Source organism: Stegostoma tigrinum, chromosome 5, assembly GCF_030684315.1.
Source record: "Stegostoma tigrinum isolate sSteTig4 chromosome 5, sSteTig4.hap1, whole genome shotgun sequence".
Lineage (NCBI taxonomy): Eukaryota > Metazoa > Chordata > Chondrichthyes > Orectolobiformes > Stegostomatidae > Stegostoma > Stegostoma tigrinum.
This window is the reverse complement of record NC_081358.1, coordinates 45,777,796-45,793,588: the sequence shown is the minus strand read 5'-3', so window position 1 is coordinate 45,793,588 and position 15,793 is coordinate 45,777,796. Positions and strand designations below refer to the sequence as shown.

At 41.2% G+C, this 15,793-nt stretch overlaps 1 protein-coding gene across 3 annotated transcripts in view; it reads right to left on the bottom strand.

Annotated features, from left to right (window-relative positions):
- slc35b3 (solute carrier family 35 member B3) overlaps window positions 1–7,877 on the bottom strand; it is a 48,704-nt gene extending 40,827 nt beyond the window's left edge. Inside the window, exons 1-3 of one of the 3 annotated variants that reach the window (XM_048529501.2) lie at window positions 7,659–7,877; window positions 6,362–6,623; window positions 6,069–6,190 (exon numbers count right to left, since the gene is read on the bottom strand). In XM_048529501.2, coding sequence (XP_048385458.1) covers window positions 6,069–6,190; window positions 6,362–6,623; window positions 7,659–7,681 — 407 coding nt within the window. In that variant the 5' untranslated portion in view covers window positions 7,682–7,877. Of the gene's footprint in view, window positions 1–6,068; window positions 6,191–6,361; window positions 6,627–6,825; window positions 6,853–7,658 lie in introns of those variants that run through there. The other 2 variants (XM_048529500.2, XM_048529502.2) reach the window with 2 other exon arrangements.
- Between the last annotated feature and the right edge of the window lie 7,916 nt (window positions 7,878–15,793).

Sequence of the window (15,793 nt, the reverse complement as noted above, 5' to 3'; positions counted from 1 at the left end):
ACACACATTTAAGGTTTTTTGGTCAAATGACCATACAACAAGTAAGTGTGTAACAACTTCCCAGCAATACCTTCAGAAGGGGAAGCAGACTAGTTTATCATGTTACATTTTTAAAAGTCCCTAATTACCTTTTACAACTAGGGCTAATCTCAGACTATCAATATTTATAAAACTTCAACAGGAAGATAGGTTTGTTATTGTACGTACTTTCTCAGTTTTTAAAAGATAAAAATCAGGAAGTTAAGCTACGAAGAGTGAAAGCTACAAAATTATAGATTTGTGACTGCTTTCACTCAGTCAAGGCTAGAGCATTTTATGGGACGCCCAAAAACCAATGCCTTATCCATACTAATATATTACCCTCAAACCTAAGCCCTTACTGCTTGCAACCACCTTGTGGTTGTAATCCGTTCATCCAAGTCATTTATATAGATTAATAACTGAGACTCCAGCACTAATTATTTTTATTGTCATGCCAAAAACATGTAGCCACAGGAAATCAACTGCAAAGCAATAAATGGTGGTGGTTTTTGTTAAATCAGCAAAAAAATCATTTTAACAATGCTTTAGATGTACAATGTATTTGAAATGGCTTCAGTGAAAGTTTAGATTGATTACAATCAAAACCAACAATTATCAGAATTCTGAACTGCAGTCGTCATGGAATCTTACAGTACAGGAGGAGACTGCTCAATCCATTCGGTCTTTCTCAGTTCCTGAATGAGCTACCTAGCTAGTCCCATTCTCTCGCCCTATATCCACAACCCTCGAAATTTATCACTTTCAGACATATATCCACCTGACTTTTGAAATCTCACATGAAATCCACCTCCACCACTCTCCCAGGCAGTTAATTCCGAATCTTAACAACTGTGTAAAGAAATTTCTCCTCATCTCACTCCTAGCTGACATATTTTCTTTACTGTCAAAATTGTTCATAACTTTGATCACCTCAATAAGGTGAACTGTTAAATTTTGCTCTTCCAAAGAGAAGAAGTCCAATTTCCCTGATCTTTCCTTGTACTTAAAATTCCTCATTCTTGGTATCATTCTAATAAAATCTCCTTTTCACTCTGCCCAGGGCTTTAACATTGTTCCCTAAATAAGGTGCCCAGAACTGAACACAATACCCCAAATATGGTCTGACCAATGATTTGTGGAGGTGTAGCATCAGTTCATTCTTTTTATACTCAATGCCTCTATTTATAACACAAGTATTCTATAAGCCTTCTTAGCAACTACTTCAACTTATGTAACCACCTTCAGAGAATTATGCATGTGAACCCAGACGGTCCTCTGCTCCTAATTCCCCTCAAAGTTATACCACTGAGCCTGTATTGTTTCTTTCTTCCACTAGATTGTATCATAATTAACTTGAAACATTAATTTGGTTCCTCTCTCCACAGATGCTACCAGATTGATGCAGCTTTTCTGGCACTGTTTCGTTTTCAGATCTCCGGTTTCTTCATTTTTAATAAAAAGAACAAAATCATAAGGCCAAATAACTATCCAAATGAACAAAAACGCTTTTCAAGTACTAGCAATCTTAGCATTCATAGCAATTCAAAAATAAATGAACAAAATTCCACAAATTGAGCTAGTTTTGCGTGTTTATTCTGCTTGAATTGATGTTAAGTTTATTTGCATATTGGTAATTATGCAAACTTCCAAAAACTAGTCATTGGGCAGCCTCATTATATATCTCAATTCGATACGCATTGCTACAAATAATAATATTCTGGAGAGGGTAAAGATTAACTCACTTCCTCACTCATGTGAATTGGACCAACCCAGCACAGCAACAAGGCTTTTGCATCCCCAATTACAATAATTTCTAGTACAAAACAGGGCAGCTTAAAAAAATGCCATAAAATTTCAGCATATTGTGACTGCAACATCACATTAGCTGCCTTGTAATATTTTCGAAGTCATGGGAAATTTGGAATGGTCACAAATCGGATCCATCAAGGATGCTGTTAAATCTAATTCTGCAGCATTCCTTGCCATTATCTTTTCATTCTTCTTCCATCACACTTTAAGCAGTCCTGCCATTCACAAAGTTAAAAAACCGTACTTTTCAAAATAGTAATGAACAATAGATAACTTTGGTTCTTGTCAATTCTTGAAAAGCAGAACCACTAATTCCTATTGCTGTAAGTCAACAGAAAGACAGAGTTCATTCAAGTATTCTAACTTCTATAAAATGCAAGCAGGAAATTGAAAATTGGAGTCAAGTTCTCTTTTGGAAAGAGGGGTAGAGTTATGTATTACATTTTCAATTGAAAGAATGTAAAATAAAACAGGGACAATTTAATTCATCAACAACTTTTCTGAATGGAAACATACTTGAACATATTTGGGATGCATTTCAACACATAAATGGCTTGTTTTTATATACTATGTATCAACTCTTTTGATGCTCCTGAAGGTTATTGCTTAGGTCACTAAACTCTTTCCAAACTTTCAGGAGCCATGCAAATCTTACAATCCACAACAACTGTGGTTTACTTTCAAACTTGGCCTTCGTATGTTTTGAGTCATATAGTGGTTACAGCACAGAATTGGTCATTCGGTCCATCATGTCTATGCTGGCAACATACAGCCTTTGCCTTCTCCCCAAAGCCCTGCAACTTCTGCTCTTCAAATTCCCTTCCAAAAATCACAATTGAATCTGCCCCAAGCAGCACAGTCCATACTAACCACTCACCATGCAAAGATTTTCTTCTGCGTTGCCGGTGTTCTTCTGCTATTCATTTTAAGTTGATATAATCTTGGTTTCAACTGTTCTGCCAATGGGCAATTTCTCTCAACTTTTCTCCAGGTTTCATATGATTTTGAACATTTAATCAAAATTTCTCAACTTTTGTCACTAAGGAGAACACTCCAGCTTCTCAAACCTTTCCAGATACCTGAAGCATGAACTACCAAGTTTTTATATTACCTTTTCTACATTATCTATAAATGGTCCCCAGAACTGGACTAAATGCAGGATACAATGCTCCAGTTGAGGCTCAAAGGGTGTTTGAAAAGTTCACCAGAACATTGCTTTTGTATTCTAATTTGATACTTATGTAACACCATAAATCACAAACTTTCTAAACCGGTCCTGCCACCTGCAATGATTTGTGCACGATGTCAAGGCCACTCTGCTCCTGCACATTCTTTAGAATAGTTAATTTTAGTGAGGTTAATTTTGCCTGTATTTGTTCTACCTACAAAACGTTTCAGTTCACAACTGCAGACTGCTAGAATTTGAAATGCAGCAACGTGGTTGATTCTTAACTGTCCTCTGGGTAATTGGAATAGACAATAAATGCTGGTCTAACCAATGAAGCCTACATCCCTCGAATGAATTTTAAAACAGTTTAATTTAGGCAAATGCAAGGTGTTGCATTTTGTAAAGCAGGCCAGGATAGGACTTAGTCAATGGGAAGGTAGCTTGCTTGATAGGCAATGGAAGTAGATTCAATAGAAGCCTCAAAGAAAAAAACTGTAAGCAGTAGGGATGGAGCAGGAAAGAGAGGCTGATTGGAGTGTAGGATAGAAGCAGCATGTACATTTGGACTAAATACCTACTTCTGTGCCATATAGAGTCATAGAGGTCCCCAGCATAAAAATAGGTCCATTGGCCCAGTTTTCACAATTTAAACTAGTCTCATTTGCCTGTGTTTGGTCCATCTCCCTCCACACCCATCCACGTACCTGTCTAAATGTTTCTTAAATGATGAAATTGTACTTGCTTTGACTACCACCTCTGGCAACCTGCCCCAGACACTCACCATGCTCTGTATCCTTTTGTATCTTTCCCCTCTCACCTTAAATGTCTGCCTTCTAGTTTTAGACTCCACTACCATGGGGAAAAATTACCTGCTATCCACCTTATTCATGTCTCATAATGTTATAGACTTCTTTAAGGGCACCCTTCAGACTCCTACACTCTAGCAAAAAAGGTCCCAGCCTATCCAACCTTTCCTTATAACTCAAACGTTCCAGTGTAGGTAACATCCTAGTAAATCTTTTTCTGAACTCTTTCTGTTTAATAATATCCTTTCTAAAGTAGGGTGATCAGAACTGCACACAGTATTCCAAATGTGACCTCATCAATGTCTTGTACAGCTGCAATCAGATGACGCATCTTCTGTCCTCAGTGCTCTGACCAATGAAAGCTAGCATGCCAAAAGCCTTCTTCACCAGCCTGTCTACCTGTGACTCCATTTTCAAGGAGCTACAAACCTGTACCCCTAGATCTTTGTTTTATAACACTCCCCAGAGCCTTCCCATTGACTGAGTAAGTCCTATCCTGGTCTGCTTTACCAAAAATGCAACTCCTTGCATTTAACTAAATTAAACTGTTTAAAATTCATTCAGGGGATGTAGGCTTCATTGGTTAGACCAGCATTTATTGTCTATTCCAATTATGCAGAGGACAGTTTAGAGTCAACCACATTGCTGTGTGTCTGGAACCACATGTAGACCAGACCAGGTAAGGATGAACATGATGGGTTTTTCCAAACAATCGACAATGGATTTATGGTCATCATTCAACTTAATTCCAGTCATTTTTTTTAAGTTGAATTCAAATTCCATCATCTACATGTTGGGATTTGTCCCCAGAACATTACCTGGGTTTCTGGGTTAACAGTCTAGCGATAATGTCACTAGGCCATCACCTCCCAATCTGCCATTGCTTGGCCCACTGGCCCAGTTAATCAAGGTCTCGCTGCATTCCCAGCTAAACTTCTTCACTGTCCACTACGCTACCAATTTTGGCCTCATCTGTAAATTTACTACCATACCTCCTAAATTCTCATACAAAATCGTTTATCTAAGTGATGGATAACAGTGGAACCATTATTGATCCCTGTGCCAACACAGGCCTCCAGTCTGAAGAACAGCCATCTGCCACCACCCACTGTCTACCATCAAGCCAATTTTGGGTCCAGTTGGCTAGCTCTCCCTGGATCCCATGTGATTCAACTGTACTTAACAACCTAGCATGCAATATCTTGTCAAAGTTCATGTAACTAACCCCGACCTCACTGTCCTCATCTACTTTCTCGGTCACCCCTTCAAAAAAATCCACAAATTTGTGAAACATGATTTCCCAAACACAAAGCCATGCTGACTATCCTAAATGAAGTCTGGGCTCTCCAAACACCTGTAGATCCCATCTCTGAATCACAGATACAACTCTATGAATCAATGACATTATCAAACTATTTCAGTGCTTCAGCAAGGTACTCAGAAGTAATTCTGCCAGTTCTAAAAGGTAAATACTATGCCTCAATCACCACTCCCTATTGGCCTGTTCAACTTACCCTTTCAATCTCCATGAAATAATCCTCCTGAGCAATTTCTAACAGCAGACATTCTTGGGTTAAGAAAGGGAAAGCATGAAAAATTCTTTGGAACAAGCCCTACTTTTTGATTGGCAGGCTTGCACTACTGTAAGAGTGCTAAACAAGTTCAGAACAAGCCAGGGCCCTCATTCTGCCAGCTTCAACCTCCTGGCCTCAGCACAAACATCTTATGCATTTGCAGAAACAGAATTAATACGGCATACTATCAAGGAGTGTGACCTCTATCGATTAAATTATGGAGTAATCGTCTTACACCCTTGCTTAGTGCAATGGATTTGCATTCACCGGGTAAAATAATTGCCTAGCAAACTAACATCAAATGTGCAATTCTGATCAGCCGCAAGACATTCAAAGCATCACTGTAATAAAGTGTGAAGCTGGATGAACACAGCAGGCCAAGTAGCATCTCAGGAGCACAAAAGCTGACGTTTCGGGACTTGTCTCTGATCACAAAGCATCACCGAGACTGCTGTCACAAATGAACACAGCAAAAGGACATTTCATCTGTTCGCACCACCAACAGATTTGAAGAGATGGTTAACTGAGAACATTTGGAGGTGTCATGTAAACAAATTTGGAGTAGCAAGTTTTTCCCCTTCAAGATCTCAGCAACTCTGATTCATACTTTGCTTGGTGACAACTGTTCAATAAAATTACAAAAGGGATTACCACATATCTCCAAAACATAGTCACCAACCATAAAATTACCTTCTCCTCTTGTCTTGCGTGAGCTGCTGCTCGATCAGGCCGAAGCAGGAGTAGAAAGCAAACTGTACCAGAGTGAGGTACCAGCCGAAAGGTTTAAAGCCTTCCACAGAGAAGATGAGTTCCTGTAAAACCAAGAGTTTAATTTGAGGGGTGTAACAAATTCTGGAAGCACCTGGTGTCGTTTTGCATTTACAACGATGGGTGTAATTAAATAATTTTTAAAAAATGGCACATTAATTATATGTGGATGTATTTTTAGAAATAAAACAGGAACATTCAAATGAGACACCGGCCTGCAGGTATCCATAGATGAGATAGAAGATGAAGACTCCGGCCACGCAGATGAAGAACTGCACGGTCCTGGAAAAGTCGCTCAGGTTCAAGCCGATCACCCGCAGCTCATCCGACGACTTGATATGCGGGGACATGGAGTCAGGTTTATCAGGCACGCTGATGGAGATGTATTTCCTGGAGCCACTCATTGCTTCCTCCCCGTCCTGCAGCAGGAGGCGCCGCCACCAGTAGTAGCAGCAAGTGCGCCGGCCGACCACCAATCTGCTTAAAATAAACCAGGTAAAACCAGACCACAATTCGACACCGGAGAGGGAGTTGTGAAATGAACCCACAGTATCACCACTTCTTTATTCTTATCATCATCACTAATTTTCGTCCTTTATTCATCACTATAAACCGTCACCATAGATTCCCAATCGAGGACCGAGTTATAGGCCTCCCAGCCCCTCCCCTCCCCCATCACCTGCCAACTGTCATCACCACCGCTGCTCGCTCGTGCGCACGCACCGACTCCTCCCACAAGGACCAATCGGTGGGTGCCGGCGGGTGAGAGGGGCGGGGTAAAGCTCTCTCCCCGCCCTCATCCCTTACATCACACGCACGCTGCGTGAGTGGGCAGGGTTTGGTGCTGTCACTGCCGCGCCTGCGCAGTAGGTCGGACGCGGCAGCGCTGTGGCTCTCTTCGATAGTTTCGCGTTGCTAGGGAAATTGTTTCGGTGTCGTATCGGCAAATTGTTGATTCCATTTCTGTCACTGAAAATCTGTTCTCCCACCGCCACCCTCTCAACTCCACAGGTTGAGCCTTTGAAGTTGCGAGTTCGTACCACAACAGTTAGCTTTAGGAATCAATGCGCTCCGCTTCTCCCCAGCTTTGGGGGCTGCACCCATCACAGGGACGGGATTCAGTGACCTTCCCACCCAACGGTTGGACACGGAGCACCTCTTCAATGCTGCAAGAGCCTCAGAATCAGGGAAAGAAGCTCCTAGTCGCGGTTTTTTTTAAGAAAAGAAAGAGGGGCTAATGAGTTGGCAGAGCCATTTGGAAACATTTTTCTGGACGGAATCACTGAATCGAGATTCCAGTATAAAAGAGGCAATATTCTGCAACTTGACTTCTTTACACTAAGTCACCCGTCCTAGTAAATTCAATAGAATATTAAACGGCACAGTGTCTGGATGTACCATTTTCTGAATTTGTCACAAACATGCGATCGGTGGTGGTGGTGTAAATTTGCATGGATTTTGCACTTTGCGCCGTAAGTCAATTTTTAATAAGTAGCGTTATCGTATTCTTACCTGGGAGTCTCGGTGCTAGCCATCGCCGTATGTAACTGAGTTAACGTTGTGAGTTCATTCTACTTTTATAGGGCGTTTATTTCGCCAACTTCCTGAAAGCTGATAACCGGTGACTCCGACTTGTTAATTTACTTAGTGTCAATTGTCACGTTTCAAGTTCAATGTGAATTTACTGTCACATTGCTACATGCTGTACACTGAGTTCGGTCGCAATAGGAAACTCCCAGGAGAACAACAGAAACACTTCCTTCAAGTATCCTTGAGAGGTCGGAGATGGATCAAATAGAAAGGTAGACAAACAAGAGGCGGGGAGAACACAGTAAGCGAGGCAGCATCTGGAGGAAACGATAAGTCAACTTTTGAGGTATTACCCTTCCTCAGGACTGGATGTGTGGGAAGGGGAGCTTCAGAATAAGAGACGGAGGGGAGTGTGGTGGTGGGGGAAGGTAGCGGAATGGTCATGATAGATGGACACTGATAGTGGGTATGACCTGGTTGGTCAGAAAGGGAGCCAGGAGATGGGTAGGAAGTTTCTTTGAAGGCTTCCTCATGGGAGACTGTGTTGGGAAGTGTCAAGGGCGTTGGAGGGAGTGCACGATCTTCCAAAAAAACCTTACTTAGCCTTTGAAGCACCACCTGCCTTGAATGGGGCAGAGTCTGCAGAGGATGCACTGAACTAATTAGCCATGGAACCATGGTCAAACCATCCGTAATCCTGAAGACATAGGAACAGGAGTAGGCCATTCAACCCTTCAAACTTGTTCCACCATCAGTGAGATCGTGGCTGATCTGTGGCCTAACTATGTATACCGGTTTTTGGCCAATATCCTTTAATGTCTTTTCTGAACAAAACTTTATCCATCTCACATTTCAAATTAATAACAGATCCAGCATCCACCATTGTTTATGGAAGAGTTCAAAACATCCACCACCCTTTGTGTATTGTAGAAGAAATTCCAAACATCTCTGCTGACAGATCTGGCACCAACTCTCGGACTATATCCTCAGGTTCTACAACCCTCAACCGGTGGAAATACTTTCTCTAATCTGTCTTTTTCAATTAATATCTTGAAGACTTCAATCAAATCACCGTTTAACATGGTAAACTCTAGAGATTCGATTCTGCACCTGTTCATGGCGTTTTAAAGATCTATGTACCTGAACCCCGCTCCCCAAGCCTCTTTTGACATCCACTGTACTTAACTCCATACCATGTAGAAAGTATCCATTTGTATCCTTCCTTGGTCCAAAATGATAACCTCACACTTGCTTACATTGTTTCGACATTGAACTTTATCAGTACAGTTTTGCCTATTCACTTCGCCTATCAATGTCCCTTATTAATTTTATGTTATCATTAATACTGCCTACCTTGCCACATAAGCTTGTATCATCAGCAAATTTGGATATACAACTTTCTCTGCCATTATCCAAGTCATTAATAAATAATGTGAATAATTGAGGGCCTAACACAGTTCCTTGTGGGACACCACTGATCACATCCTGCTAATTTGATTACCTACTTTCTGTCACCTGCCACTCAATTTCCTAACCATGTTGGCTCTCAATTCTGTGTCGTTCCATCTTAGTTAACAGTCTCTCCATAGATCATAGATCCCTAAAGTATCAAAATAGGCCCTTTGGCACACAAGTCCACATTGACCCTCAAAGCATCCCACCCAGACCCATCCCCCAATAAGACACCTAATCTACATATCCTGGAACATTACGGGTAAATTAGCATGGCCAATCCACCTAACCTGCACATCTTTGGACTGTGGGAGGAAACCAGAGCACCCAGAGGAGACCTACACAGACACAGGGAGAATGTGCAAACTCCACACAGACAGTCACCTGAGGGGGTAATTGAATCCAGGTCCCTGGCGCTGTGAGGTAGCAGTGCTAAGCACTGCACCACTGTGCCACCCCTAAACAGCGCCTAGGTCAACAGTCTAGTGATAACACCACTAGGCGTTGCCTCAATGTGGGATTTTATCAGATGCCTTCTGCAACTGCATTTAACAAAGCTTATAGACATTCCCCTGTCCAGAACATCAGTCACCCCTTCAAAGTATTTCAATGAGATTTGTCAGGCGTGATCCAACTGTCATGAATCTATACTGGCACTACTTCATCAACTGAAATGCAGAGCTGGGTTGTGTGGTGGCAAATGGAGTTTAATGCGGAAAAGTGTGAGGTGATTCACTTTGGAAGGAGTAACAGGAATACAAAGTACTGGGCTAATGGTAAGATTTTTGGTAGTGTGGATGAGCAGAGAGATCTCGGTGTCCATGTGCTTAGATCCCTGAAAGTTGCCACCCAGGGTGATAGGGTTGTCAAGAAGGCATACAGTGTGTTAGGTTTTATTGGTAGAGGGATTGAGTTTTGGAGGCATGAGGTCATGTTGCAGCTGTACAAAACGCTGGTGCGGCCACACTTGGAATATTGTGCACAGTTCTGGTCGCTGCATTATAGGAAGGATGTGGAAGCATTGGAAAGGGTGCAGAGGAGATTTACCAGGATGTTGCCTAGTATGGAGGGAAGGCCTTCTGAGGAAAGGTTGAGGGACTTGAGGCTGTTTTCGTTAGAGAGAGAAGGTTAAGAGGTGACCTAATAGAGACATACAAGATGATCAGAGGATTAGATAGGATGGACAATGAGAGCCTTTTTCCTTGGATAGTGATGGCTAGCATGAGGGGACATAGCTTTAAATTGAGGGGTGATAGATGTAGTACAGATGTCAGAGGTAGGTTCTTTACTCAGAGTAGTAAGGGCGTGGAATGCCCTGCCTGCAACAGTAGTAGACTCAACAACTTTAAGGGCATTTAAATGGCCATTGGATAAACATATGGATGATAATGGGTTAGTGTAGGTTAGATGGGCTTCAGCTTGGTTTCACAGGTCGGCACAACATTGAGGACCGAAGGGCCTGTACTGCGCTGTAATGTTTTGTGTTCTATGAAGATTTTCAATTAACTATCCTTTATTAACGACACCAATGAATTTCCACCACAGATGTTAGACTAACTGTGCTGTAATGCCTGGTTTTCCAATTTTGCCATTCTTAAAAAGCAGAGTGAAGTGTAATTTTCCAATCTAGAAGGACAACTCCTATACTTAGAGAACTCTGAGAGTTCTCTGATACAGTAGTTAGGATGTGTACAATGGGCTGTCTTACTTCCTTTAATATTCTAGAATGGAAATTGTCAGGTCCTGGGAATTTGTACCCTTGAATTTCATTAATCTCTTCATTACCAATGTTTTATACATATTGGTTTTATTAGTCCATGTTCTCAGTCTACTATTAATTTCCCCAGGACTTCTAATGAGTTCTGTTTTCCTACTGTAAATACAGAGGCAAATTAATTATTCAAAATGTCTGCCATTTCCCTATAGTCATTGACAATCTTCCCACTTTCATTCTTTAGTGGGGCAACATTACTCTTGTCACACACACACAAATAACCACTTTTCTGGAAAAGCTCAGCAAGTCTGGCAGCATCTGTGAAGGTAAAAAACTGAGTTAATGTTTCTGGTCCAGTGACCCTTCCTTTTTTATTCCCCAGCAAATTTGTTTTTGTTTCTGATTTACTGCCTTGCAGTTCTTTTGGTTTTTATTGCTCTCATCACCTGCTTTCTCTTCATGTAACTAACATTTCTTATTATTTTGATGTCCTGAGCAAATTTCCTTTCATTGTCGCTTTTAGTAGCTCTCTTAAGCTGATTTGTAATCCTTTTCTGGCCTTTATATCTTTCTCATTCAGCAGGATCTGGCCTGCTTTCTTTTGTAAGCATTTTTCAAGCCCTTTTAAGTTTCATTCTGTCCTTTATTTCCTTAGTTGTTCATGGCGTTTCTCTTAATGAATTGGAACCTCTCCCCCTCAGTGATATAAACTGGTTTTATGTTGTGTTAAATGTTTCTTTAAACATCCTTTACTATTTTCCGGTCGTTTTACTCAATAGCAGATTTTCCAATACACCTCCAGTTCTGAGGAAGGGTCACCAGATCCAAAATGTTAACTGATTTTTTTTCTTCATAGATGCTGCCAGACCTACTGAGATTTTCCAGCAACTTCTGTTTTTGGAGCAGATTTTCCAAGTTTACTGTGGACAGCATTTGTTTCATCTTGTTCAGCAATCTTACCAAAATCTAAAACTCTAATCGCTGATTCATGCTTTTCATTTTCAAATGCTAGAATGATCACGATCAGATTATGATCACTATCTGATAAATGTTCACGCACAATTAGGTTACTAATTTCTCATTATTGATTACTAAATCCAATATTGCTTGTCCCCTTGCATCCAGGACATATTGCTGTAAGAAACTATCTCAGACACATTCCAAGTGCTTGTCTGCCTCTCCCAATCTGTGTCAAAGTAAAAGTGCTCCATCAGCACTATCCTGGCTTTGTTACACATTTGCCTAATTTCTGCATTCATACAATCTAGCGTTTCAGATCTGCTCCCAGTAGTCTATACACAACACCTATTACAGTTTTGGATCCTTTACTGTTCCTCAGCTTCATCTATACGGTCTCCATCAAATGCTTTCCCCTTTGCTTAAGGAGGGTCTTCTTGCCTGAGAAGAGACGACTGTGATCATATATACTTCTACTTTGCTGCTGCTTGGGGCCTGAAAATTATTAGAACTCAAGCTGATTCAAATATTTTATTGAGAAACTATGTAATAACGGTGCTGTATTTCCCTTACCCAGGAATGGAATAATTTGATCACTTTAATGAGGTACAGGGCTGTAAACTGATTTAGATGATAGTCATTTATCCAGTCCACAATACACTGCATGTGTCAAACACTACAGATTGTTCCTTAGACGTTGGCCATTCACAACTCAACAAACCAGGATGAAAGAATACTGCTGCCATTGTGGACATTTCCTGTCCCTACTAACTCCAGAATATCACATTCCTAATCACATTTTAAATTAGGGCCGTAGAAATAGGACCCAACGCATACTGGGTCCTTTGAGCCAGCTTTGCCATTCAATAGGATCATGGCTGCTCTGACATTCCTCGCATCCAATTTCCTGCCTTTCCCCCATAACCTTTGATTCCACTCATGGTCAACAATCAATTTGTCTCAGCCTTGAATATATGCAGGGGCTATATCTCACAGCTCTCTGTGTCAAGGAGTTTCAGAGACTCACAATCCTCTCTGAGAAAAAAAATTCTCTTTATCGCAGTCTTAAAATGGCACTCACTAATTTTGAGACTATGCCCTTCGACCTTAGGCACTCCCATGAGGGGAAACATCTTCTCAGGATTTACCCTGTCAAATCCCTTAAGAATCCTTTATGTTTCAGTAGATGCACATCTTTCTTTTACTGCTTCCAATGAAACTGAATCTTAAATAAGAGGACTAAAATTGCTCAGTATTCCAGATGTGGTCGCATTAGCATCTTTTACAGTTGCAGTAAGACTTTGAGTTAGAGTCGTTGAGGTATACAGCATGGAAGCAGGCCCTTTGGTCCATGTTGTACATGTTTCCTAAACTGAACCAATCCAATTTGCCTGCATTTGGTCCATGTCTATCCAAGCCTTTCTTACTCATGCTTTTCAGACTGGAGGCCTGTCAGCAGCAGTGTGCCACATGGATTGGTGCTGGGTCCACTGCTTTTCATCATTTATATAAGTGAACAAAGGAGGTACAGTTAGTAAGTTTGCAGATTACACCAAAATTGATGGTGTAGTGGACAGCAAAGAAGGCTACCTCAGAGTAAAACAGGACCTTGATGAGATTGGCCGACGGGCTGGAGTGGCAGATGGAGTTTAATTTAGATAAATGTGAGGTGTTGCATTTTGGGAAGGCAGATGAGGGCAGCACTTATACACTTAATAGTAAGGTTCTGTGGGATGTTGCTGAGCAAAGAGACCATGGAGTGCAGGTTCATAGCTGCTTGAAAGTGGAATTGCAGGTAGGCAGGATAGTGAATAAGGCATTGGATATACTTGCCTTTACTGGTCAGTGCAATGAGTGTAATAGTTGGGACGTCATGTTGTGGCTGTACAGGACATTGGCTAGACCACTATTGGAAAACTGCTTTCAACTCTGGTCTTCCTGCTATATGAAGGATGTTGTGAAACTTGAAGGGGTTCATAAAAGATTTGTGAGGATATTGCCAGGGTTATAGGGTGCTATAGGGAAATGATGAGTAGGTTGGTTATTTTCTCTGGAGGATCGGGCAGGCTGATGGGTGACCTTATAAAATCATGAAGGGATAGATAGTTTGAATAGCCAAAATCTTTTCCCCAGGATGGAGGAATCCAGAACTACAAGGCATAGGTTTAAGGTGAGAGGAGAAAGATTTAAAAGGTACTTAAAGGGGCAACTTTTTCACGTAGGGGGTGGTGCATGTTTTGAATGAGCTGCCAGAGGAGATGGTGGAGGCTGGTACAATTACAACATTTAAAAGGCATCTGGATGGGTATATGAATAGGAAGGGTTTAGAAGGGTATCGGCCAAGTGCTGGCAAATGGGATTCATTAATTTAGGATATCTGGTCAGCAGGGACGAGTTTGAAAGGTCTGTTTCCATGCTGTACAGCCCCATGACTCTATGAACGACTTCATATTTTCCATATTAAGCTCCATTTGCCAGCTTTTTGCCTACTGATTTAACTTATCAATATATCTTTGTGAACTATATCTTCTTCACAACTTACATTTCCACCTTCTCCTGTGTCATCTCCAAATACAGCTACAGTACATCCGCCTCCTCCCTCCAAGTCATTGATATATGTCATAAACATTTACTGCTCCAGCTGTGATTCCAGTCAAACTGGTTACAGTTTGCCAACCCAAAAAAGAACCTGTTAACCCGATCAGAGACAGTAAGAACTGCTGATGCTGGAGTCAGAGATAACACAGGGTGGAGCTGGAGGAGCACAGCAGGCCAGGCAACATCACAGGAGCAGGAAAGTTGATGTTTTAGGTCAGGACCCTTTTTCAGAGATGTTTACCCACTCACTGTTGTTGGCTCATTAACTACTTCTCTGTCAAAGCCAATGTACTGCCTCCAATACCACGGTATTATCCTAATATTTAACTTTGGTGAGGTATCTTGTTGAATGTCTTGTAGAAGTCCAAAAGCGAGGTATGTCAAAAGAATTGCACAATACTTACAAATAGGATACTGTAATACAGAACAGACTCAAAGATAACAAGGTGCAGAGCTAGATGAACACAGCAGACGAAGCAGCATCAGAGGAGCAGAAATTTTCGGAACCCTCTTCCCCTCCCCCATTTCTGAAGAACGATCTAGGACTGAAACATCTATAAAAATAAAATCTTCTCCTCTATCCATCTTCTATCTGCTTCCCCCTCTCTCCCTATTTATTTCAGAACCCCCTTCCCCTCCCCCGTTTCTGAAGAAGGATCAAGGCCCGAAATGTCTATAAAAAGAAAAAGCTATCCTGCTCCTCTGATGCTGCTTGACCTGCTGTTTTCATCCAGTTCTGCACCTTGTTATCTCAGATTCTCCAGCATCTGCAGTCTCTACAATCACAGAACAGACTTAACTGGTTTAAGTAGATCTTTCTGACAAAACCTCACCAACGTACAGCAGAGACACTTAGAGCTCTATATAACTCAATTAATTTATTAAACACTTAAATGAATAACACACAGTTTTAAGTACTAGAGATGTTTTAATCACTGTCTTTCACTACTCTGGGTTCTGTAACTAACCTCAAATGTTATTACCCAGGACAGTTATCAGCTGACCAAGCTAGAAGTTTTCTTGACATCTTCACCATGCCTCCTGATGTAGGAGACATTCTGTTGAGTTATTCTTCAAAGATCTGCTGAAAATCAAGAATTTAATGGGCTGCTTTGTACATAAGTTTCTGTGCCAAGTTTATGCATTATTTGGAATTATTCATGCAGGTGACCAACACTGAATGTTTTGTTCTTGTTAGGTGGAGACAGCAGTTTCTTTTTTCCTGCAATCTTATGTCTTAGCAAGCTTGAATAACTCAGCGTAATTCCATTCACATTACAGCCAATTGTAAAGCCTCTCATCAGTTCATGTTATCTTCAGCCTTATTCAACACCTGAATACCAAAATTGAAATTGCTGGAAAAACGAAGAAGGTCACTGGGCTTTGAATGTTAACT